The following is a 26,518-nucleotide window of genomic DNA, read 5'->3' as shown; positions in this document are numbered from 1 at the left end:
TGCCGATCTTCGTAGTACATTTAAAATTAAGTTCAGAACTGCATTTCCTCTCGTATTTTCCTTGACAAGTTGTTCCAGGAAGCAATCACCTACAGCATCCAGGAATTTGGTCTCCCTACTGCAGCTGGAGTTGCCTAGGTTCCAATCTATCCCTGGATAATTGAAATCGCCCATGATAACTGTGTTGCCTTCCTTGCATTCATGTTTAATCTCGTCCGTCATTTCTCCGTCAGTCTCTTCGGACTACCATGGAGGTCTGTAGTAGATGCCGATCTTCGTATCCGTTCCATTTGTTCCCGGTATTTTGGCCCATAGAGACTCTACCTTATTGTTTGTTTCTGACATGTTCTCTCTGGTAGACTCAATTCCCTCTTTTATGTATAGGGCAATACCCCTACCTTTTTGTCCTACTCTGTCTCTGCGATATAGCTTGTATCCCGGTAGCACAGTGTCCCAGACGTTGTCCTCGTTCCACCATGTTTCCATGATGCTGATGATGTCTAGGTTATCTTTTTGTGCCATAGCTTCCAATTCCCCCATCTTATTCCTTAGAATCTTTACGTTTGTATACATACATTTAAGTTTGCGGCCTGTTACTTTCTTGCATTTCCTTCTGTCTTCCTCGCTTCCGTCCCTTTCGATCCATTGGGATTTCTATCTTGCCTATGATCTGGTAAGTCTTCCATGCAATCTTCTTGCATGGTATTCTTTGGGTATACCGTTTCCTGAACCATCGACTCTTGGTCGACTGTCAGCTTTCCCCTTCTTCTTAGTTTAAAAACTTCTCAATTTCTCGCTTGATGTTGCTTGCAAGGAGCCTTGTTCTGTCTCTGCTGAGGTGGAGTCCATCCTTCATGTATAGCTTGCTCTTCCCCCAGAATGTCATCCAGTTGCGCATGAAGTGGAATCCTTCTTCTTCACACTAGCACCTCATCCATGCATTGACTACTTGCAGTTCTGTCTGCCTCTTCCTGTCAGCCCTGGGTATCAGCCAGATCTCCGAGAATGCAACCCTCGGCATTCTGGTCTTCAGCTTCCTTCCTAGCATCCGGAACAGGTCTTTCAATGTTTTCCTGCTGTAGTTCCTGTTGCTCATGTCATTTGTCCCAACGTGGATCACCACTGCCGTATCTCCCCCTTCCGCACTGTTGATGATCCTGTCGATGCAGCTCACTATATCTTCCACCTTGGCTCCTGGTAAGCAGGTCACCAGCCGATCCTTCCTTCCTTTTTTCCGCTATGTGGCTGTCGACTTGTCGGATGATGGAGTCCCCCATGACGATTGCTGTCATCTCTATCTTCTCATGCCTCTCTAGCTGCAGGTCCATGTCCTCGGTGTACTTCCATCTTTCCTCATCCCTGCGTTGGCTTACACTGGACTCATCTTCCTGTGGGTTCCCTCACACTATTTACAGGTCCTGCAGCTGTGTCATCTATTCCTTTCTTGTGGTTGTCCTCCAGGTGGTCCTCACTTTCTGTAGGTGTATCTTGGCAGTTCCTCTGTTGTTGATTTCCCACAGCCTCTCTATATGCCTCCTCGATGAACTTCTCTAACTCTCTTACTTCTTCTTCAACGTTCCTCTCGGTCATGAAGTTTTATGCCTCTCCGATCTCCTCCTCAACTGCTCGAAGTGTTTCTAGTTCCAGTACTCTGTCCTCCAGTAGTCTGTCTTGCTTCTTCAAACCCTCCAGTTCCTTACATCAAGTACATACATAAGACTGCCTCCCAGAGGGGAGGTAGTCATACATATGACAAATGGTGCAGAAACCTGGGTAGCTCATCATCCTGCTTCTGTCTGCTGCTTCCATTGCTGTCTGCTTGCCAGTCTGTTGTCTGAAGTGGCTTCTCCCTGTTTCTCAGGTCCTCTATGTTTCTTGTTCTTCCCTTTATGCCTTCTCACGCTTGTCTAAAGTGGCTTCTCCTTGTGTAGGAAACTGTATAGCAACTTTGCTGTTACTGTGCAGTCCCTCTCCTAATTTTGTACCTGTAACCCCTGTTGCTTTGTGTGTGTCCTCTGCTGTGTTTATATATCTGCTGTTCATCTGTTCTGTTGCCCATGTGGTACTTGCCTGTGGAGGTGTCCTTCCCTAGTGTTTCTTCAGTGCAATGACTCATCCCTTTTTAAAGCCCTTCGCTAAGGCGAGCGCCTTTGATGCTTGCATTTGATGCGCACCAAATGGCTGAGCACCGTTGGCCCCTCTCCTTTTAAGGGGGAGCTCCTACAAGAAAACCACTAAACGACTACGACTTATCCAGAACACCGCCGTCCGCCTCATCTACGGGCTCAAAAAATCAGACCACATCAGCCCTTTCTACAGGAAACTTCACTGGCTACCGTTCGAAGCAAGGATCATCTTCAAATTCGCTTGCCTCTGCTTCAAAACCCTAACTGGCTCAGCCCCGATATATCTGTCACGCCACTTCACCTTCCCAGGTTCTAACCGTACACGTAATGCACACCTGTTTGCCTACCCCTCCCCAAAAGGATGCATCCACAAAAGATTCTTCGACAGGACCCTCTCCTTCCAGGCTGGCAAATGGAATGACTGCCTGTCCACTCTCATCTCTCTTGCCCCTACTTATCAATCGTTCAGGAAATCGCTCAAAACATACCTCTTTGACAAATTCCTCTAACCCCCGCTCCTCCCCTACAGAACTAATTATCCCTTGCCTATCTCCCTTTCCCTTCCCCTCCCCCCATGCAACAGTTACTAGATCTTTTTTTGTAATTATCACTTTACCATATAATTGCTAACTAACTCTCTACACCTACATTGTATAAATCGCCCTGAACTGTCTTCTTGATATGCTGTAACCTCGATGTTAACTTCGCTGTAACCTTGATGTAACTTCACTGTTAATGTACAGTCTCTTATCCTGTAAACCGCTCTGAACTGTTTTGTGGTATTGCGGTATACAAAAATAAAGTTATTATTAGTTATTATTATTATCTGTGTTCTGCTGACATCAGAAGGGTAGGTGGAGGTACCTCTCGCCGCTGTCCCTCACTCTCTCCTGCCTCCTCTGACTCTTTCCCCTTTTCTTTACTCCTCTTCTCCCTTGCTGCCTGCCCGGCTCTCTGGGGAACCCCAGTCAGTCAGTTTTTCAGGATATCCACAATCAATAGTGTGTAGCCAGATGTGCGCTATTTAGTACATACACACTAATATCTGTTAGGAACTTGAGGGGAAGCCAAAGCTGTTAGATAACTAGGAAAATGTTCCTAATAGGCCCTACAAGCAACAAGCAAGATCTTAAAATTGACACTATTTAATTGGGAGCCAATGAAAATGAATGAAAAGGGAAGAAACATGGCTTTGATTCTGAGCATTACCCAAAAGGTGAACAACAGTGCTCTGTAGTGTTGGAAGACACTTCAAAGACTATAAGATCTGTGTATGCAATGTTGCCATAAAGTGTGTCATAATGAACGGAGAGCTTTCTCTTCTAAGAATCCTTTTAAAGAAATAGCTGATGCAACACGAAACAACTTTTGTAGTGACTCACCTGTAAAGTATACACCATCGAATATTCGTATGTATGTATAAAATAGTGCATGCAAATAGATAAAATATTAGCATCTATGCACATATTTGCACTTAAGAACATAAGAAATGCCATCTCCGGAACAGACCCTAGGTCCATCAAATCCGGCAATCCGCACACGCGGAGGCCCCACCAGGTGTATACTGGCATAGTTTTAGTCCCCATATCACTCTAAGCTTCTCATAATGAGATGTGCTTCTAACTTACCCTTAAAACTGCTCTCCTTATAGCATTATTCTCTTACTACAAAGTAAAGTTATTTTTAGGGTGGTAACTGTATGGAAATATGAAAGAATGCTCCCAACTTTTAATGCACAAGTTTGGCATTTCCTGTATCGATAAAGGCAAAACGTTGCCTCACTTTAATAGAAAGGTCCTTTAATTTGTTTTCTGTAGGACTATAGAGGCAGGCACCTTGAGATTTTGAACTTTATACATTCTAATGGGCCCCATTTCCAGCTGCTTTACAATAATAAGCCCATATTTAAGAACAAAGTACAGGTGGTTTAAAGAGCAGAAGTACATCTGCCTTTGTTCTGGGGAATGGCTTTGTTCTCAAAGATAGAAGATGATCAGAAAAATTCAGCAAAGGAGAAGAAGCACATTTAAGAATGTTACTGTTCACTCAATAAAGAAACTATGAAAATATACATGCGTGCTCTTTTGCTTAGTCTTCCCGGAATTCAGCTTGCATAGGAGAATGCATGGGAACAAGAAAAAAAAAATTGCTGGTTTCAAAGCTGCTATTATGAAGAGTATAAACAAATGTGTTTATGTGTGCGTGCCTGCATGCACATGTCATACAGGGGAAGAGAAGGAGACAAAAAGGAAATGTGTAGGATCCAAAAAAAAAAAAGGTGCGAGTTAATATACCAATAGACCTTGCACATTTCCCAAGATCAATTATTTCTACATGCTCATTAACTTTGTATTTTGGTGCCCAATTCTGAGAGAATCTTTTCATTGCTTGATCTGTCTTGATAGAAAGGCATAGCCAATGGCCACCATTTGCTTTCTACCAGCTAAAGCAGCAGCCCTGTGATTCATATTGGTTAACCAGATGGTCTTAGCATGAAGCCATAAACCTTCAGATGTTGTGAGCTCCTCAGCATATGGAAAGACATCTTGGATGACTGTTAGAACAGCATTTATGTTACTTAAAAACTATTAATGCTCTTACCTCAGTGCTCCAGTTTTATCAGCTCAGATGCTCTTATCTTCGTGCCAAAATTAGAATAAATTAAACCCATGAAATTTGTTCCCTTGACCTACTGTAGAAAGTTCATTAGCTTTTCAATCACAGAATGTATATACTATAAACCACACCATATTTTTAGGCGCCGGTAGACACCCAAGCTAAGTGAAAAACGTTGTTTAAACACGTCTACAACTGTTTTCAAGGTGCTTAGAAAAAACTGTGCCAGAATCTTACCACCGTAGGCAATTTAGGGCACTTAACGCCACTGTAGATGTGGCTAATGCGGTATAGCTGTATGTGACTGATGCTGTATAGTGCACATGTTGGCACGATTCACGTGAAAGGTAGGCGTCGGAAATGTAGGCTTTGAAAACCCTGGCCTACACTTCAGGCGCCTGCCTTTGCGGAGGCGCAATTTTCTAAACGGCACCATGATTGACACGCGATCGGCTGCCGCTTTTAAGGCAGCTGCTGACAAAGGTGCCCTTTAGAGAATCCGGGCCTAAGGGAATAATCTCTTAACAAGACACCTAAGATCTGGCCCCACTAGTACACAAATTCTCTCACACAAAAATGTATACCAGCTCCAAAGGTATAAATGACCATGTAGTCTTTTTACTAAGGTGCGGTAGCCTATTTAGCGCAAACTAAAAGCTAATGCGTGCCAACGCGTCCATAGGATATAATGGATGTGTTCGCACGCTTTAGTGTTTAGTGCACGCTAATATTTAGCGCACCTTAGTAAAAGGACCCCTATACGTGCACTATGGATGATGTTTATGTGATGTATGATATGATGTGAAATTTCCAATTTTGACACACATGAGAATCTTGGGGAATTGCTCGATGCAAGACTTACTATGCAAGTCCATACACTGCAAGTAATTAAGAGGGCTTTTTTTTCAGCTGCGACTCTCAAGATTAAATTATATGGTGGCTGTATCTGATTTTCGGACAGTGGTGCACAGTCTGGCGATTCCAAAACTCGATTTCTGTAATGCATTGCTTTTAGGAATATAGAGTGAAAGCTCTGCAGGTTGTGCAAAATACCGCAGTGTGATTGATTTCTGGGGTACCTAGATATGAACCTATTTTGCCAGGTTAAAACAACTACACTGGTTACCGATGGAGTTTAGGATTGAATATCAAGTTTTGGCAATTGTGCATCAAATAATCTATGATATAACACCTTGGTATTTAACACATGCACTGAGGAAGTACCTGCCAACATGTTCTTTAAGATAAATTTCAGTTGCAGGTGGAACTGTGGAACCAGTTGTCAGGCCATTTGAGATTATGTAGGGAGTTAAAATCTTTTAAAAATGAATTGAAAACTTAAATTTGTATAAACTTTTTTTTTTTTAGCAAAATGTCGTGAAATATTCCTTTGAATGAAATGTCTTTGTGAAATTTTATATTTGAAATTTTAGAAAAGAGAATGACTACACCTTTTGGTGGAACTCTTTGAGCATGTACCATAAATTCGAATCATATGCATATGTGTGTGGAAGAGTGTGTGGCGCAGTGGTTGGATCTACAGCCTCAGCACCCTGGGGTTGTGGGTTCAAACCCCGCGCTGCTCCTTGTGACCCCGGGCAAGTCACTTAATCCTCCATAGCCCCAGGTACGTTAGATAGATTGTGAGCCCACCGGGACAGATAGGGAAAATGCTTGAGTACCTGATTGTAAGCACCGCTTAGATAACCTTGATAGGCGGTATATAAAATCCTAATAATAGAACTTGATATGAAAAGAACATGATATCTCGTTTCTCTACAAAATTGATGCGAAATAAATCACCTTGGTCGTTCTTAGATTCATATGTTCATTCTGCCTCGTGGACACTTCTACCTCTCTCTTTTTCTCCCTCTTTCTCTTTCTCCTTCTTTACCTTTCTTTTTTCTTTTACTTCATCCTCACTTTCTTTTTTCTTTTACTTCATCCTCTCTGCTTATCTACCCTTTCTATTTCTTTTCTTAGCAGTTTCAAATACTCTGAATTCTTCTTAATAATTTGTTATATGCAAATGAATGCAATTACGGTTTCTTTTGTTTCTACATCACTATTTCTTATTCAATTTTCATGTACTTGAACTGTTTTCTGTATATTATTTATAATATTCAATAAAATTATTGAACTCGGAAAAAAAAAAAAAAGAGAATGATGTAGTTGGTTTACTTGTTGCAGTTTGTTTTGTTGTGAAGATTATGTGAAATATTCTGTGTTTGTTGTATTGTAATCCGCCTAGGTTGTAGGCAGAAGAGAGATTTTTAAAATAAATAAACTAAACTAAACCTTAGGCTTACATACCGCATCTTCTCTATAATAGTAGAGCTCGGCACGGTTTACAAGAAAAATAGAAAGGAGAATGGATACAATATGGATTTGGAATAGTATGGAGAGGAGCGGAATTTACAACTTTGAAAATAGCCAAGTTTTCAGAGGTTTTCGAAATGTAGAGGAATATTCGCTATAGGTTCGATAGCTAGATGGTGAGGATGGATCTAAGTCAGCTTTCTTCAATAGTGGGGACAGAACAATGTGACCCATCTCTGCAGTAAAAGGACCTGATAAGGCAGAATTAATAAGTTTGGTAAGAGATGAAATGGCTTGAGTAGGAATTTTCTCATATAGATATGAAGGGAATGGATCCAGAACACATCATAATTTATGACACAGGTTTGCAACCTGGGCCTCAGATACAAACTCAAAGGCTGTCCAGATTCTATCTGCTGGACTTGCGTTTGGATTAGTATCACCCAGCACCAGAGAATAAAATACTTCATAAAATAAAATATAACACTGCTCAAACTTCACTCCTGGGAACACCTACACACAGACCACAGAACAGTATACACAAACTTGTGATAGACCTTTTTATGTATGTGCACCTGTATTCAATAAAAGATGTAAAAGGTGAAACAAAAAGTAGGAAGCTTTCCAATCAACAAACAATATTTATTCACTTTGAACTTGCAGCCTGCATCTGGAGTCAACAAAAAACCTTACAAATGAGCCATGCAGTCATTAAGTACTTGTAAGTATGAAAGGCAGGAGAGCGAAACAGAAAAACTAAAGCACGTATCACAGGACAGCAGCATCTCATGCGCTGTCATTAATAACCGAAATAGAAAAATATGCCACTTTACCAATGTTGTAAAAATGGCCTTAGCAATTGAGAGAACAACTCATTAAAGGCCACTTTTTATCACAGTTTGTAAAAAGTGGCCTTAAATTTTACAAAAAAAGAAGGTCAGAAAGAAATGGTCACCAGCCACTAGGAATTCCACCATGTTTATCAATCACTGGTTCCTTAACTGATATGTAAAACTCATCACAAATTCTGTGGTTTTTTTTGTTTGTTTTAATTGTGTTCCTGCATCCAAGTTCAAATTTTTATTCCTCTGAGGAACACAGGCTCAATAAGATTCAATGCTTCACCACTGTTACTTATACTCCTAATGCTAGTACAGATTGCTATACAATTTTGAATATTTCTATAATTTTCTCTCTTATTTACAGACTCACTTCACCGGTGGTAGGGGGGATGAAAGATGCATAAAAATGCTTAAACTTACAGTTATTCTTTCATCCTTGTCATCTAAATGGGATCCATCTTTCTTCCAGGAGATAGTGGGTTCTGGGTGTCCTCGTGGAGGCTGGCATTCCATCACTGCAGGTTCTCCTACGGCCACCATTACATCAGAAGGATTTTGTCTGAAGTCATCTCGTAGTACTAGAGAGATAATCAGGAGAACTGTCTGGTTAATTTCTTTTTTTTATACTGCTATTAATTCTACTTTCAATAACACTTTTACTCTACAGTAGCAATAAAAAGCAATGCATCTGAGTTGTGTCTAAATTATATTATTTCATATGTTATCTAAGTTACCAAATTCATTTTTTTAAAACACATTTGTGGTAAACAAGAAAGTTAAAATTAGTCATGAACAGAGCTAAGCTGTAGCATATTGATTTAAAAAAATGAAAAGAAAAGTATAAAGCCTCAATTTTATTTAAAGATTACCATACTGTTTTATCTATTAATTATATTGTATATGGTCCTCTTACCATATATGGAAGAACAAAAGGCCTACAAAATGTTTGGAATGATAAGGTACATTTTAAATAATTTGGAGATATGTTTTGTATACAGTGGAAGTAGAGCATGCAAATCTTGCTCATGCATATTCATTGTGGGTATCCTGAAAACTAGACTGGCTAGGTGTGTCCCGGGCATTGGGATGGTTTGGAATCAAGTTTTAAGTTTATTAGGTTTTTATATATCAAGGTTATCTAAGTGGTTTTACAATCAGGTACTCAAGCATTTTCCCTATCTGTCCCGGTGGGCTCACAATCTATCTAACGTACCTGGGGCTATGGAGGATTAAGTGACTTGCCCAGGGTCACAGGGAGCAGCATGGGGTTTGAACCCACAACCCCAGAGTGCTGAGGCTGTAGCTCCAACCACTGCACCACACAATCCTCATAAGGGTTATGCGAACTTCTAAAACTTTTAATATATTTGAACAGAAAATGATACTACATTTCTAAACCTTTATGGCTTCCCATGAGTTTCCTTAATCTCGGAATGCATTGAGGAACACACATGCTAGTCAAATGGAAAAAATTCCCAAAATAGTTGAGACTCTTAGGGCTCCTTTTATGAAGCCACGTTAGCGGCTTCAGCGCATGCAACTTTTCATCATGCGCTAACCCCCGCACTAGCCTAAAAACTACCGCCTGCTTAAGAGGAGGCGGTAACGGCTAGCGCGGCCAGCGGTTTAGCGCGCAGTATTACGCGTGTTAAACCGCTACTGCGCCTTCGTAAAAGGAGCCCTTAGAGGCTGATTCTATATATGGCACCTAAATCGACTAATACCTAAAAAAATGGGTGCCAGCTGCGTGTCAATCACAGTTAGATGCCATTTACAGAATCGCGGCTAGCGACACCTATGTAAAAACGTAGGTGCCTGAAATGTAAGTGAGGGTTTTAATGGTTTACATTTCAGGCACCTAAGTTTTTGGAGAATCACGCTTAGCTACAGCTAAGTCATATTCTGCTCATAGAAATGCCCATTTATGCATTAGGCGCTAGGCTCCTATCTTTTATAACAGGGCTGCCCAAGTCCATTCCTCGAAATCTACTGGCAGGCCAGGTTTTCTGGATATCGACAATGAACATGCATGAGAAAGATTTGCATACCAAGAAGGCAGTGCAGGCAAATCTCTCTCATGCATATTTATTGTGGTTATCCTGAAAACCTGGCCTGTTAGTAGATCTTGAGGACCGGACTTGGGCAGCCCTGTTTTATAGAATTAAATAGGTGCCTATCGCCCAATAATTTTTTTAAAATCAATTACTGAGCCTATTAAGGGTATTTTGCCAATTAACCCCCTCCTTTACAAAGCCGCACTAGCATTTTTAGCTCCGGCCGCGGTGGTAACAGCTCAGATGGGATTCTATGAGCACTGGAGCTGTTACCACCACGGCCAGATCTATAAACACTAGTGTAGTTAGGGATCCTTTTACTAAGGCGTGCTAACTGATTTAGCGCACGCTAATCAATTTAGCATGTGCTAAAGATTAATACATGCTAAATGATAAGGCACCCATTAAATTCTATGGGCACCTTAGCATTTAGCGCTAATCGGTTAGCATACCTTAGTAAAAGGACCCCTTAGTTTTTATCATAATTCCTTTTATTTTTATTTATAAATCTTTACTAAGTTTTAAGACGAACAAAAGCACAGAACCGCATATACATAATCAATAACAATGCATAAAGAATAACCCCCCCTTTCCCTTCCATTACATTTTCATCGAGGAATAAAACAAAGCAAAGAAATATCACCACCCCTCCTCCCCTGGATGTATGTGCAAATAAACAAAAAGTAAAGATAAAAGACAACTATAATGAAGTAATAAAAGACGTCAATGAGCCCCAAACCAATTTAAATGAATTACTATGCCCCAACATGTCTGCGTTCATTTTCTCGTACCTGCAGCATAAGCATAAATTCGCCCACCAAAAAGGAAAATTGAGGCGATCATAATTTTTCCAATTACGAGTAACCATCTGTACGGCCACCCCGGTCATAATCAAGAAAAGTCGGCATTTATATAAGTCTAATGGGGACTTAAGACTCAATAACATACCACATATGACAACCTCATATGTCAATGGAATTGACAATTCCAGAATGATATTAATTTGTCCCCAAATTGACCTCCAAAAATTAAATATCAAGGGACAATAGAAAAACATATGATCCAGTGTCCCTATGTCAAGATGACAGTGCCAGCATCTATTAGACTTAGAACTATCTAACTTCTATAAACGAACTGAGATCCAGAAAGTTCTATGCAACAAGAAAAACCAAGTTTGTCTCATAGATGCTGACGCTGTACATTTCATTCTCCAAGTCCAAATTCCTTTTGATTTTCTTCCAGATAAAGCATGCTTTCTATATAGCATTATTAGTGTGGAAAATAATAATAAGATGTTTTTTCTTTAAAGTCCTGTTCAATACTATGTAGACAAAGCCAAAAGCTTTGTGACAGTATTGTAGAACAAGGCATCCAAGTCTGGACCATTTATCCAGGCATAAGTGGATATAGCAATTGGAAATGGCATAAGAAATGAGCATAAAAATGAATTAAGGTGTCTGCTACACACATACTGTAAAATTACTATTTAGATCTTCTCATTTAAACAGTACCGGTAACCAAAATTGTTGCAAAGGAATGAGTCTATAAAGACGGTATTTACCCATATTATTATCCTCCCAGAATCTAATTAACCTTCCAGAAAGGAGTAGCCAGTCACCAGTTGGATGGTGTCCAGCAGAAGAGATAATTAGGAGTTCAGAAGGCTCTATTCTTAGGTTCTAACTCCCCAGCTGGAATATCCGTGCATTTAATTTTCGCCAAAGTTTTTGCAGAACAAAGTTTACAAAAGCCATTTCTCAACCTTAATTAAAATATATTGCTATTTACTAGCACATATAGCATGTTAGTTTCCATTTTATCTTGGCTAGACAAAACTTAGTCAGCCATGATAAAACAGCATTTTTAATCTGAAACTCTTGACTGTGTGGAAAACAAACATTTTAACACTAATTAGAATTAGTTCAAACTTGTCCCTGAACGGAAAAAAAAAAACAAAAAAACATGTTTCCCATTAATCTGTTCTCCCTTTCCATGAAGGGAAATATGCTGTACTTCGGCAGGATTACCCCCCCCCCCCAAAACAAACAAACAAACAAAAAAAAAAAACCTTACAAGGTACGTGACATGAGAAGAAAAGAAGGAATACAAAAGCAAGCAGAAAGAATGATGTTCTACACAAGTTCTTCAACTTCAACTGATTTATCAATGGCTATATTTAAGCCACACAAGTTTAGAAATACAGGATCAAGACAAGACTTAACAGACATCAAAATAAAGTAAGCATGTTGTGTATACTTTCAAAAACACATGCAAACAAGGTCAAGAACAAAGAAATTGACCTTTAGTCGGACATATTTACATGAACAAGGCAATTATACTACCACACTCAAAAGAGCAAAATCAATACAGACTTGTAGCAATTAGAAGGGAAGTTATTAAGCTGCAGTAAAATACCACATTATACTTCAGTTTAATTTACCACAGAACTCACTGCTATGCGGTAATTCAGCACCACAAATTGGTAGGACCCATACAACCTGTCATAAGAACCAAAGCTCGGTCATAATGGAAAAGACCGAAAGTCCATCAAACCCAGTATTCTGTTTCCAACAGTGGCCGATCCATATCACAAGTACTTGGCAAGGTCTCAAAGATTAAAACAGATTTTTTTTTTTCCTGTTTATCCCAGGAATAAGCAGCAGATTTTCCCAAGTCCATCTTAATAATAGCTTACAGACTTTTCTTTTAGGAACTTGTTCAAGCCTTTTTTTAAACCCTGCTAGGCTTAGACACCCCAAATAAGTAAAGTTTTATTAGCGCATGATATACCACCCATTAAAAATACATATGAACAGTTTACAATAATCAAGTTAGTAGAAGAGAGTAGGAAGGAAAAGGAAATGAAAAGAAAGAGTATGCAAAGAAAGAAAACAAAAGGGGGTAATGGGCGGAAATACAATAACTGATAGAAAATAGGGGGGGGGAGAGAAAAGGTCAAAATAGGTTGCAGATGAAAACCTGTATAAAAGTCATTTCTGAGGGCTAGTAATTTGATGTTAACTCATTCGAAGGCATCTCTGAATAGGAATGATTTTAAAGCAGACTTATCTAGAGAGGTTTCTGATCATATATGTAATGGAAAGGTATTCCAGAGAGAGGAGCCATTGACTGAAAAGACTACATGATGTATTGTTGCATAGGTAAGAGGTTTGGGTAAATGCTACACTCCAGAAGAGGATCCACATGATTATCTCTCCATTTACTGTCCCACTGCTCCAGCTGTTGACAGATCTCCCTCTCTCCTGCTGGCTTACTGGTGCTGCTATCTACCTTGATTGCCTCCTGTAGAGAGGCACCATGTGATTGAAAAAAGCTGTCTCGGGTCCTTGGTTCTTCCCTACGCAGCATCCTGCCTACATGGAACACAAAATTGTTAAAAAGCAGTAGTCCCAACACAAACCCTAGGGAACCCCATTAATTATTTTTCAGCACTAAAAATGTGTTCCATTTAAACCTACTCTGCTTTCTATTTTTTTTAGCCAGTTCTTAATTCAGAATAGGACACTGCTTCCTATCCCATGACTTTCTAATTTCCTCAGTAGTCATTCATGAGATGCTTTGTCAAATGCCTTCAAAAATCCAGATAGACAATATTAAGCAGCTCACTTTTATCCTCAGGTTCAATCACCCCTTGGTGAATGGTGAGAACATTTCCTTTGGCTAAATCCATGCTGGCTTTGACTCACTAATCCATATCTATGTATATTATCAGTAATTTATTTGTTTTATATATATCAGTCTTTCCATTTTGCCCAACACCAATGTCAGGTTCACTGATCTACAGTGGTACCTTGGATTACGAGCATAATCCGTTCCAGGAGCATGCTCGTAATCCAAAATGCTCGTTTATCAAAGCGAGTTTCCCCATAGGAAATAATGGAAACTCGCTTTGATACGTTCCCCCCCTCCCCCCCCAAGGCCAGGGCGCTGCTCCCCACCCCCCGCTCACAAAGTCCCCTCCCCCCTGCGTGATCCGGCACCCCCATCCGGCGAGAGGGAGAATTAGAGAAGGGCTTGAGCATGCGCAGATGCATGCTCAAAGCCGGCAGAGACTGGGAAGAAGATCTTCAAGCAGCACCGGCACTTGTGAGCTGCGTGCCGGTGCCAAAGGGGGGGGTGAGTTAAAGTTGGTTGGGCGGGGGGTTCCTGTTCTCACGGGGGAGGGAGGGGTGCCAATTCGAGTGGGAGGGGGCCCTTTGCGAGCGGGGGGGAGCGATGCCGGTTATCGGGGGGTGCTCGCAAATCGAGTCAACACTCGGTTTGCGAGACACGTTTTGCGAGAATGTTTTGCTCGTCTTGCAAAACACTCGCAAACCGGGTTACTCGCAAACCGAGGTTTGACTGTATATATATTTTTTTTAATTTTAATTGGTGTTACATTAGCCACCCTTCAACTTTTTGGGTACCTCACCTGATTTTAGAGATAAACCATATTACTAATATGAGCTCTCAACTCACTGGGAGCACAGAGCCACTAACTTTCAACCTCTTGTTCCAGAGAGCATTCTTAAAGGGTTTTTAAAGACTTGTACTCCAAACCATCCTTCTCCTACTGCCAAGTAACACCTTTCCCCTATGTAAAAGAATGTATGCCTAAAGACTTTCCAAATCACCCACTGAAGGTTTCTATAGTATCTTAGTGGTTGAAAGACGGAGGAGAAATCCCTAGTTGTTCTTGTCTTACCATATGTCAAAAGAGGGCAGGTCTTCCTGGACTGGCTGGCTCTCTGAACCCAACCCTTCTGTCCCCCCACCATTCAAAGGCCCTCCTTGGGCCAGATTTAAATGCCTGTGGTCTAGTGGTACCTTCTGGCCAAGAGCGATCTCTAGTCAATTTTGACCCTGCAGGTTCCTCAGCCAAAACGTCTGCTGGAACTTCCCATGATAGCCTTGCAAAACTATCACAGGAGGTCCTAACAGCCATCTTGAGACTGGAAGCAGCATATTAGCAGTCTTACTGGGTCAGACCAATGGTCCATTTAGGCCAGTAGCCCCTTCTTCACACTGGCCAATCTAGGTCACTAGTACCTGGCAAAAATCCAAATAGTAGCAACATTCAATTTTACTGATCCAGGGCAAGCAGTGGCTTCCCCCATGTCTGTCTCAATAACAGACTACAGACTTTTCCTCCAGGAAACTAACCAAACTGTTCTTAAAATAAGCTATATTAACCACTCTTTTACCACAATCTCTGGCAACACGTTCCAGAGCTTAACTATTCTCTGAGTGAAAAAAAATTATTGGTTTTAAAAGTATTTCTCTGTAAATTTGAGGCCTCCTTTTATGAAACTACAATAGCAGTTCTAGCGTGGGGAGCTGTGCTGAATGGCCCGCACTGCTCCAGATGCTCATTAAGTTCCTATGAGCATTAGGAACAGCGCAGGCCATTCAGCGCGGCGCTCTGCGCTATAAACTGCTATTGCAGTTTTGTAAAAGAGGGGGTGAGTATCGCCTAGACTTTGTAATTTATGATGGAGTAAAAAAATTGATCCACTTGTACACATTCTACAGCACTCAGGATTTTTAAGACGTCAATCATATCTCCCCTCAGCTATCTCTTTTCCAAGTTGAAGAGCCCTAACCTTTTTAATCTTTCTTCATACAAGAGAAGTTCCATACTTTTTATCATATTGTTTGCTCTTCTTTGAACCTTTTCTAGTTCTGCTATAGAAAGCCCTTGAAAGTAAAGAAAGAGCTCATAATATTGGACGAGCCCTGCAGGAGAAAAATATTAGAAGTGGGGGGTGGAAAGGGGGGGTATTTAGGTAGTGGAAAGTATAATGAATAAGGGGTTAAAGAAAATTGGGTGGTGATGGGTGGAAGGAAATGATTGGGTCAAAGAAGGAAGAGTAAGTGAGGGGTGATTGGTGGGAATTTATGGATTGTGAGTGGTAGATTTGGATGGGAGAATTGTGTGGAGTTGGTATGTGGGAGGTTGGAGTGTGAGGAGGGTAGACAGGAAAGGGGAGTGTTGGGTAATTGGGGATTGAGAGGGTAGTTTGCGGGTTTCATTTCCTCCCTTCCCTTCCTGGTGGTGGAGCTAGTTTACTAGTGTTTATGGTTGATGAAGGGGAGATTATGGTTGGGTGTGATTGTTCTGGGTTTTGGGTTTGTTCTTTCAATGGGGAATAGTTGTGTTATGTGGATGGGTTTGCATGGGAGGGGGGGAGGGGGGTTGGCGGTTGCAGCTTGGTGGAAAATGGAGTAGGGTTCCTTCTAGGTGGCCATGGATTGTGGGGAAATAAGTACAAGATATGATAATGTTGTATGCTGTGTGCGGCACCGCCACAGACAGGTGAGGCCGGGCGACACCTCAGGTCTTGCAAATGGAATACTTGGATCGGAATCTAATGTAGTGGGATGTTGGGAAAAAGCAGCTAGGTCGGGACCGACTAGCTGTTGGGAACGAAAATGGAAGGCCGCCTAGGAAGTGAGGGATATGAAATGAATGTGATTTGCATTGTTATTTGAGTATTTTAATGAATAAAGCTGCGGCCAAATTTCTGCCATTAAAAATTATGTGTAAGGGTTTCATTTATGTTTAAGTGTTTGGAGTTATTTGAATGCAGAGTGTGAGTTCCAAATATTAAGCTTTTTAGAGATACGGTGACAAGTTTACAAGTTTATTAAAAATTTCATATCCCGCCTAATTGGGCTTCAAGGTGGTTTACAAATTAAAACAAAGGGAATACATAAAATATAAAACTAAACAAACATACGTATTACAGATAAACACGAATCACACAGACTGGAACAGGAACAAAAGGGGAGCAATATAGATGCATTATAACATTCTTAGTCTTGTTAACCATTCCTTTTTTAATAATTCCTAGCATCCTGTTTGTTTTTCTGTCCGCTGCCACATATTGGATGGAAGGTTTCAGCATATTGTCTACAATGGCACCCATATCCTTTTCTTAGGTATTGACCCCCAAGGTAGATGCTAGCATCTGGTTTGGCTTATTCTCCCCAATGTGCAGCACTTTGTATTAGTTCATATTAAATTTCATCTGCCATATGGTTGGCCCAGTTTTCCAGTTTCCTAAGGTCTGCTTGCAATTTCTCACAATCTGCATGCATTTTAACAACTTTGAACAGTCTAGTGTCATCTGCAAATTTAATCACCTCACTCGTCGTTCCAATTTCCAGATCATTTATAAATAAATTAGTAGCACCAGTTCCAGTATAGATCCCTGCGGCACTTCATTATTTACCCCACCCTCTTGTTTTCTGATAACTAATTCCCAACTAATCCACACCTGAATATTGCCTCCTATCCCATAACTCTAATTTTCTCAGGAGCCTCTCGTGAAGAACTTTTTAAAAGCTTTCTAAAAATCTAGATACACTGCATCAATTGGTTTATCTTTACCCACATTTTTATTTACACCTTCAAAGACATCAAGCAAATTGTTGAGGCAAGATCTCCCTTGGCTGAATCCATGTTGACTCTGTCCCATTAAATTATGTTTGGCTAGGCATTCCTGCAATTTTATTTTTATTTTATAATTGTTTCCACTATTTTTTCCCAGCACTGAAGTAAGTCTGTAATTTCCCGGATCTCCCCTGGAACCCTTTTTAAAAATTGGCGTAACATTGGTCACCCTCCAATCTTCAGGTACTACAGATGATTTTAGCGACAGGTTATAGATCACTAACAACAGATCAGCAATTTAATGTTTGAGTTCTTTCGGTACCCTGTGATGTATACCATTTAGTCCAGGTGATTTATCACTTTTTAACTTGTCAATTTGACTTAGTACATCTTCCAGATTCACCAAGATGTCTTTCAATTCCTCCGCATCATCTCCCTAAAATGAAAGACTTCTTCTGTTGAACATGCAGAACTTTTTCCAAATCCCCTTTTTTCAGGGCTAAACCCAAAGTAACATTTTTAGGAATACTGGTAGAACATATTACAATAATGCTACTTCATAGACAAAGAGGCAAATGTAAAGGAGGTAGTTATACCGAGAAACCAAATGAAAGGCACCAAAGTCAACAACACAGTTGTTTTCACGTACACCATTGTTCAAAATGACAGTGACATGGCAACACAGAGATGCTAATAAAGATCATCAAGGCATTTTCCCCTAGGTTGTCAGTCTTTATGTATATTACTCACACACAGATAAATGAGATAACATTCATCAGTTTAACGTTAGAACACATTAATGCTCAAGACTTGACAATGAGGGAGGAATGGAAGGAAGAAGGGAGTTAGACATAGTAATGAAGAAAAACCTTTCATGTTTACAACAGTCCTCTAAGGTTTTCAAGGACTCCAGATCCTTGTTTCCCTAGCTAGAGGAGTGGGACAGGAAGGCAAAGAGCTATAGGCAAGTGAGAAGAAAACATTTCTCTCTCTCTCTCTCTGGTGGGTCTCATTTCTGATGAAATGGCATATATGAAACATTTTTTACCCATAGCTGGTTTCTTGATTTGTCTCGCACAGTGATGAGGTTTATTGAACAAATAGTCTGTCCTCACTTTCACCTCTGCCCCTATCACACAAGCACCGAACACCTGTAAAATTGATCTGGATGAGATTGCTTCTTAACAGCAATAAAGAAATTAATCCCTCAGGGAAAGGAAGAGCAATAAGGGAAAGCAGCACAGTCCGCAGTTGTTTCATCATTCCTCGCTGCCTTTAGGTATACAGTAGGCTGACTGTGCAATGGCCAGACTGGAAACAAAACATTAATTTTGCTATATCCATTCATGCTGTCTGACTTACTAAAGTACAACATGCTTCTTTTATGCCATTACATTTTTAGCACGCATTAGTTGGAGAAAGAAAGTCTAATTCACTGTGACTAACAGAAAATAAAAGAATTGGTCATGGAAGAGCAGTAGCAAATAGACCATAATACTAAGCATTAATAAATGCAAGCATATAATAGTTTGGACAAATTCTTGCCCTTACTCAAGCTGGAAACAGAATTTGGAATTTGCAAAGCAGATACCTATGCCACAAATATAGGGCATGATCTCTAACCCCCTCTTTTACTAGCGCGCGCTACTCAAATTACCATGCGCTAATGCTAACACATGCATGTTAGTCTATGGACGCATTAGCGTTTAGCGCGCACTAATTTGATTAGCATGCGCTAATCGGCTAGCGCACCATAGTAAAAGAGAACCTAAGTTTTTTAAAATTTTCTTCCAAACACCAAATGGTAAACAAAATTTTTTTTAAAATCTCTTCCTTATACAATAGAGTGCACAAATTTCTACAGGAAACAGTGGACAGCCTGTTAAAGGCTGTGAGATCAAAGTGGTGAGTTATCATTTGCAGTAACTTCTGTATAATTAATTTAATGTGTGCTAATTCTTCTAATGTGTTTTTTATCTATTTTTGTAAAATGAATGTCTGAAAGGAATAATAATAATTAAAAAAAAAACAGACCTTAAAATTGAGGGGGGAAAAAATCTGAAAATCCCAAACATCCGAAAATGCCTTGTGTACATCCCTATCAGATACTAAAATCAACATACGAGTATTTTGTGTGTTAGTTCATTCAGTGCTTTCTAAGCATACAGCATATTTTTAAGAGATACCAATTCTTATCTAATTGGTCGGTCTTTCAGCTCCCAATCCACAGCACTGAGTTATTGAAAACTCCACCCATAAATATCTCTTTACAAGGAAACATTTTTGGAAGGCAAATGTTTCTTGCAGTCTAACTGACTCAAACATTTGTAGCCCAGATCTGTATTTAAAACCCTAGATTATACATTGTTGAAGGCTTTTGGCAAGCATAATACAGAAAAGAATGTATAAACTTAACTACTGAAGGACTCAACAAACCTCAAACACTGATTCTACCTATTACTTTAAACGTTTTAGGTATGGAGAATCTAGTACAATCACTTTAGTTTCTATTTCTAGTATTGGTGGAAGGCACCCACATGCCATGTATTTTAAGAAAATCATTCATTTTCCTCTACAGCCACTGTAGGAATTGTTTGTTGTTTAAAACTCTATAGTGACAGGGAAGCAATTAACCTGCAGTCTTCTTGTGGTCCACCAAAACATTCAAATATATTGTAGATATTTTGAGCACTGTGAGGCAGACCTATCATCTTTTGGCATTCTGGCAAAGGTAAGACTAAGGTTTCTATTACAAAAAAATAAAAATAAAAAAATCCATATATTCAGAAATTTGTTCTAGTCAATCCCAAAACACTCCTATGATTCAGGAACCTATTTTAGGAATATCATAAAAAAGTGACGATAAGATGTTCAACAATATTTACTACATTTAAGAGCATATTTATTTTATGTTAGCATGTGCCTTTTCAGGGTATGATCAATCTCCAATCGCTCCTGCCCATGTTGGCACCACAGTCAAAATGGCTGTCACAACTTCCTGCAGCAGCCTTGGAAGAGAGACATATCACAGCAACCAATATGAGATTGATTGTACCCTGACTATTTTTACCAACCTCAAAATGGCTGCCGTGACCTTCCATGGAAGTTTCACAAGCAGCCATTTTGACTCTGAAGCTGGCATGGGGAGGATTGACTTGGGATCACACCTGCCATGAAGAGGCCACTGTACCACCAGGGCTTCAAATGGTAGGCCCGTAAGAGCCTACTAGTGGTGGGAGAGCAGAACTTGTGGTTGGGTGTGGGTGGCCAGGGAGGATCCGTTATCTGCTGGGGGTTCCAAGGAGAATCAGCAAATTTTGGCCAAAACTGAAAACCCCAGTTCCCTATACTATACATCTGCTATTTTACGCATAGGAATAACAGAGAGCACAGTCATAAATAGCTCATGCTAATACATATATTTAGGGGTTTAGCTATAAATGTGGGCTACTACTATGATATATTTTACTACAAGCTATGCTATTTAACACAGGGTCCCATTTCATTCAATGAGACCCGACGCTATAATAGCATGATTTGTGGTAAAATAACTCATCTTAATAGTAGCCCATATTAATAATTTTTCCCCTAACTCATGCTATTTTAACACAGATCCCATGTTAAGCAATGAGACCTAGTTAATTGAGATTACAAGTAAAATAACATTTTAATATTAGCTACTATATCATCCACCAATCCCTTGGAATAAATCCTCCGAACTCGTTTTTGAGACCATAACCAACGCGTTCCTAAAATTTCAAAGATTACTGATTATTGGTGATATTAATCTCCACCTAGACCAGGGGTGTCCAACCTTTTGGCTTCACTGGGCTGCATTGGTCGAAAAAAAAGTTTCTGGGGCTGCACAAATGTGCAAACTCTGCAGCAAGACAGAGGAGGGAGCCGGGGGCAGCAGAGGAAAATACTGCATCATCCTCGACCGGGGCTACACAAAATACTTCACTGGGCTGCATGCGACCCTCGGGCCACAGGTTGGACACCCCTGACCTAGACGATAACACCAGCAAGGATGTGATTGATTTCAACAACTTTCTCAGCTCTCTGGGCTTTCCCCCCTCCCCAACCCATGAAAAGGGACATGCTCTAGACATCATCAACTTCCTTGACCTTACTGATTACAAAACTTTAGCCGAAGGTGTTCGTTGAGAACATGTCCCCTGGTCCGACCACTTTTTAGGTATTTTCTGTCTCCCCATTTTCATGTCTCACCTTGGAGTTCAACCCCGTGCCACAAAATCTATTACCTTCCGCAAAAAAATTGCGAGTGAACAGTTCTGGACCCAATTTCTTAACCAGTTTTCCTTCTATCCTAAACCTGTTGCCCCGGAAACCAACTGGCACAACTTGGTAAACCTCTCTGAGACTACCTACTGCTCTCTGGCTCCTCTATCTACTAAAACTGTCTCCTACTCCTGTAAGGCCCCCTGGTATCTTCCATACCACAGAGAACTGAAGCAGAAATGCTGAATACTGGAGCATAAATGGAAAAAAAATCAAAATCCCTGTGGATAGACAGTTCTGGAGGGACAGTAGTAAGTTCTACAATACAGCATTAAAAAAAAGCAAGGAAGAATTTCTATGATGATAAAATCACCAGATCCAATAAACAGAGAAGTACATTGTTTAACATCTGGTGCTCCTTAACCTTTAAAAATGACTCCTCTATACTCCCCTCCTCTCCAACAGCAGACGACCTAGCAAAATTCTTCAACAAAAAAGTTACCACTATAAGAAGCTCTTTTCCATCAGCAGTCACTTAAAGTTCTCTGGTGCTCTGCAACGTTAACCCTATCCCAGTAGACAGATCCTGGACAGTCTTTGAGCAGGTATCCAAAGCCCAGGTTTCTAAACTGTGCCACAAATTAAGATCCTGTAAATGTGCCCTCGAAATTCTCATGATCCCGTTCTTACACTGTTAACATGAATGGCACCATGTCTTCTCCTTGGAAACCGTTATTTGGAGTCCCACAGGGATCACCTCTGTCACTTATTCTTTTCAACATCTACATGTCTTCTCTGAAACTCTTCCATCTATCTCCCTTTGTAACATTATATACATATGCAGATGACATCTTTGTCCTTCTTGAGATAGATTTGAACCTTACTAACATCACTGAGAATATAATAGCATGTATAACAAAACTCCAATCCTGGGCCCTCACTGTACACATGAAGCTGAATGAGTCCAAAACAAAACTTCTCTGGCTTGGCCCAAAATTAGATCAGCTACCCACACTCATCTCATTACCTTCTGGTCCAACACTGCAGATTGAATTCTCAAGTAAAGTTTTGGGCATCACTATTGACTCTACACTTTCTTTTAATGATCATCTCAACTCTCTGGTAAAAAAAATGTTTCTTTAGTCTTCATATGTTGAGAAAAGTGAGATGCTGCTTCCACCAACAACATTTTGCTGTCCTTGTACAATCGATCATTCTTTCCAGACTGGACTATTGTAACTCCATCTATCTAAGCCTAACCAAGAAAAGTCTTCCAAGACTTCAGCAGATCCAGAACACTGCAGCTAGGTTGATCTTCACAAAGAGCAAATTTGATCATTTTTCCCCGCTTCTGTCAAAACTTCACTGGCTTCCAGTAATTCCTAGGGTTCACTTCAAATGTGCCTGCCTAACATTCAAGATCCTACATGGCACTCTTCCTCCCCTAATTCCACTATCTTAGAATTCTTCAAGACCTAACACTACCAGATCCACCCAAAAACTTAAACTATCTTTCCTCTCGTTAAAAGCTGTCATCTATCCAAGAAAATTGGGGAAATCTCTTTTCTTCAAATTCACTGAGCTTTGGAATAACCTTCCTGCCCTGCTGCTGAATCTGGGCTCCCTCCAATTATTCAGTAAGCATCTGAAAACTTGGTTATTCTCAAAAATGTAAATCTCTCTACCCTCTTTATAATCACTAATTCTTATTATGTTTTCCCTTCCTTATTTTAAAGTTCCTGTAAACCGTGCCGAGCTCTATTTTTATGGAGAGGAAGCGGTATATAAACTTAAGGTTTAGTTTAGTTTAGCCAATGCTAATAACCTCCCTTTCTCAATAAACATGTCCCAGTGTCCCTTTGCTACCATCCTAGTACAATTATTTTACAAAATCCACGGACTCCAGTACAATGTTTCTTCATTTTTAAATAAAATTGCAGCTATCAATAAATTATGTGATTTCCTCATTCTTTAATCACTCTACAGCCACTTCCTGAGTAGCTCAACAAGAAGGGCAAGCAAATTGTAAACGGATGAATACCACTCGATTAAACCACACGTGGGTCATTGTATTTTGAAGGCAAGCATCTTTGACATATACTAATCATCATTAAAATTGTATTTGTGCTTGCAGTGTTGTGTAGCCCCATATTCAATAGATAAGCTAATGGACAGTGGCCAAGCAAACTAGAGGGGTGTCATCCAAGGATCACATTCTTTACCTGTGCCATCCAAATGATGGCACAGGTTAAAAAAAAAAAAAAAAGACATTTATTATACTGTTATGCACATTACACCTAAGGCAGGCCCAGGGAAAACAGATATCTGTCTTATAAGCAAATGACCAGGATAAAACAAAATGATCATAAAGATCAAGGCTCAAAATGGCATTTTCCCCTATGGTGAAACAAGATAGCTTTCTGCAATAGTGGAGTGGAAGAGTGGCTTAATGGTTAGAACTGCTGCCTCGGCATCATGAGGTTGTGGTTTGAGTCCTGTATAGATAATGACATGGTGACAAAATTCATCACCGTTCCCGTCCCCGCGGATAACCGCGGGAAATAATCCCCTGTCATTTTCTAGTGTCTATTTGAACCTCGGTCCTTCTACACCAGCATTCTTCAAAGCAAAGCTTGTGGGTCAGTGGTTGTGGCCATTCATACTCTGATTCTTCCCTCTCTCTTTAAAGAATGACATGAAGATGGTTTCCCGCGGTTATCCGCGGGGACGGGGACGGTGATGAATTTTGTCACCGTGTCATTCTCTAGTCCTGTACTGCTCCTTGTGACCCTAAGCAAGTCACTTCACCCTCCACTGCCCTACATACCATAGTTAGATTTTAAGCCTGCTGTGATAGATAGGGAAAAGTATATAGAGTACTTGAATATAAACCGCTTTGGACAGAAGCAGTATATAAAAGAAGCATGCAAATACAAATATACAGTATATCTAAAAAACTGTTAAATTAGAAGAACATGCACTGTGGATTTACACAGGTGGTATGTGGGTGGCTGTGGGAAACCCACATCAGCACCCATACTTTAAGGAACAGCTCACACATTCTTCCTCGTCTGCCTCTAAATTACCTTCGGTCAGCACAGTGGTGATGTTGGTTTCCTACTAAATATTTTTCACATGCATATTTTAGAATGCAAGCAATAACCAATCCTATAACCCAAAAAAATACTAATGTTCATTTCATAAAGAATGCAGTTTCATGTTCAAAATTACTAGAGCATTCTCACTATGTATTGTGAATTTTAATTTTTACAGAATTGGTTTTGAAAAGAGCAATCTAGGAGTTCTACAGACACACAGGCCCGGATTCTGTAAACTGTGTCCTGAATGTAGGTAGTTGTAGGCATTTTACAGCTGCCTAATCAGCCAATCAGGATGTACTTTTTTTTTTAAATGCTCCCCAGACAGGCCGTCTATATTGAAGGCGTCTCCGGGAGCCCTACAAGCTCGCCTAATGCTAGGCGGCTCTATGCATCTCCCTACATTGTAAGTAGACGCGGCTGCAATATTTAATCGCAATAAGGGATATCCCTGTCACGATTAGTAGAGCGGCTGCCAGTCTCCTCCCTCCCCCTAAATGAACGAGGCAGGAGGGATGCTCCCCCCCCCCCCCCCGGCTCACCTAGCAGGTTGGCTGGCCGGGTCCTTGCACTGGCCAGCCGGCAAGGCCGCCTCTGTCCAAATTAGATGCCCCTCATTTGAAACTGGATGAATTATTGAAGTTAAAACCAAAAAAAGTAGAGCGAGTACAAGAAAGAATACATTGCATTTATAAAAAATGGCACAGCTAAGACAGATTAGTTTTTGTCTGATGAGCAAACACCTATGGTGGTAGAGAGGGTTGTCCCAGATGGTCTATCAAATTAGTGGAAATAGAACACAGGGTTTCTGGAGGATAAGGGAAGGCAGACATACCCACGCCCTCACTGGCTGACTCACAGAAAAATTTCCGAGTACACTCAAAACTAAAAAAAATCTTGGTTCAATCCAGGAAATATTTGCTAAGAGAACCTTGGAGGAGAGTGTGGCATAGTGGTTAGAGCTACAGCCTCAGCACCCTGAAGTTGAAGGTTCAAACCCCGCACTGCTCTTTGTGACCCTGAGCAAGTCACTTAATCCTCCACTGCCCCAGGTACATTAGACAGTGAGCCCACTGAGACAAATAGGGAAAATGCCTGAAGTACCTGTATGCAAAACTACAAAAAAGCAGAATACAAGTTCCCAATCCCTTTCCCTATCTGTTTTAGGTCCTGCTGAGCGTCCTCATCTGTTTGATGTTTGATGTTACATTTGCATGTTGGTACACTACTACATTCATTTGGTGTGTGCTATACAATTATGAACAACAATATTAAATATAAATATTATACTTCCTTGAGTGATATGTCAAAAAGAAACATTTATTTAGCCCATTTTGTGTCTACAGCTAGATATTCTAATAGTCAACGTGTTGCCAGAGGATGTGGTAAGAGCAGATAGCGTAGCTGGATTTAAGAAAGGTTTGGACAAGTTCCTGGAGAAAAAGTCCATAGTCTGTTATTGAGAAAGACACGTGGGAAGCCACTACTTGCCCTGTATCGGTAGCATGGAATATTGCTACACCTTGGATTTTGGCCAGGTACTAGTGACCTGGATTGGCCATCGTGAGAACGGGCTACTGGGCTTGATGGACCATTGGTCTAATCCAGTAAGGCTATTCTTATGTTCTTATGTAATATTATCTAGCAAAAGTACGGTTTTATTTCATTGTCATGAATACAGGGAAACCAAATTTCTGCCCTTCTTGCTTAGAAGCTGTTGGTGGTGGAACTTTGATAGAAAGCAGAAGGCGTAGATCAAAGAGCAAAACCAAAGTGGATTCAGACGTCCTAATTAAAAGCTGAGATATCACTGATGCCTAGAGCA

At 40.4% G+C, this 26,518-nt stretch overlaps 1 protein-coding gene across 3 annotated transcripts in view; it reads right to left on the bottom strand.

The window, feature by feature from the left end:
• LOC117359264 (roundabout homolog 1) overlaps window positions 1-26,518 on the bottom strand; it is a 613,895-nt gene that overhangs the window by 219,579 nt on the left and 367,798 nt on the right. For all 3 annotated transcript variants that reach the window (XM_033941733.1, XM_033941732.1, XM_033941734.1), the window contains one exon: window positions 8,324-8,481. In XM_033941733.1, coding sequence (XP_033797624.1) covers window positions 8,324-8,481 — 158 coding nt within the window. The remainder of the gene's footprint in view (window positions 1-8,323; window positions 8,482-26,518) is intronic.

Source organism: Geotrypetes seraphini, chromosome 4 (assembly GCF_902459505.1).
Source record: "Geotrypetes seraphini chromosome 4, aGeoSer1.1, whole genome shotgun sequence".
In the NCBI taxonomy this organism is placed as follows: Eukaryota; Metazoa; Chordata; class Amphibia; order Gymnophiona; family Dermophiidae; genus Geotrypetes; species Geotrypetes seraphini.
This window is presented reverse-complemented; position numbering and strand designations above follow the sequence as displayed.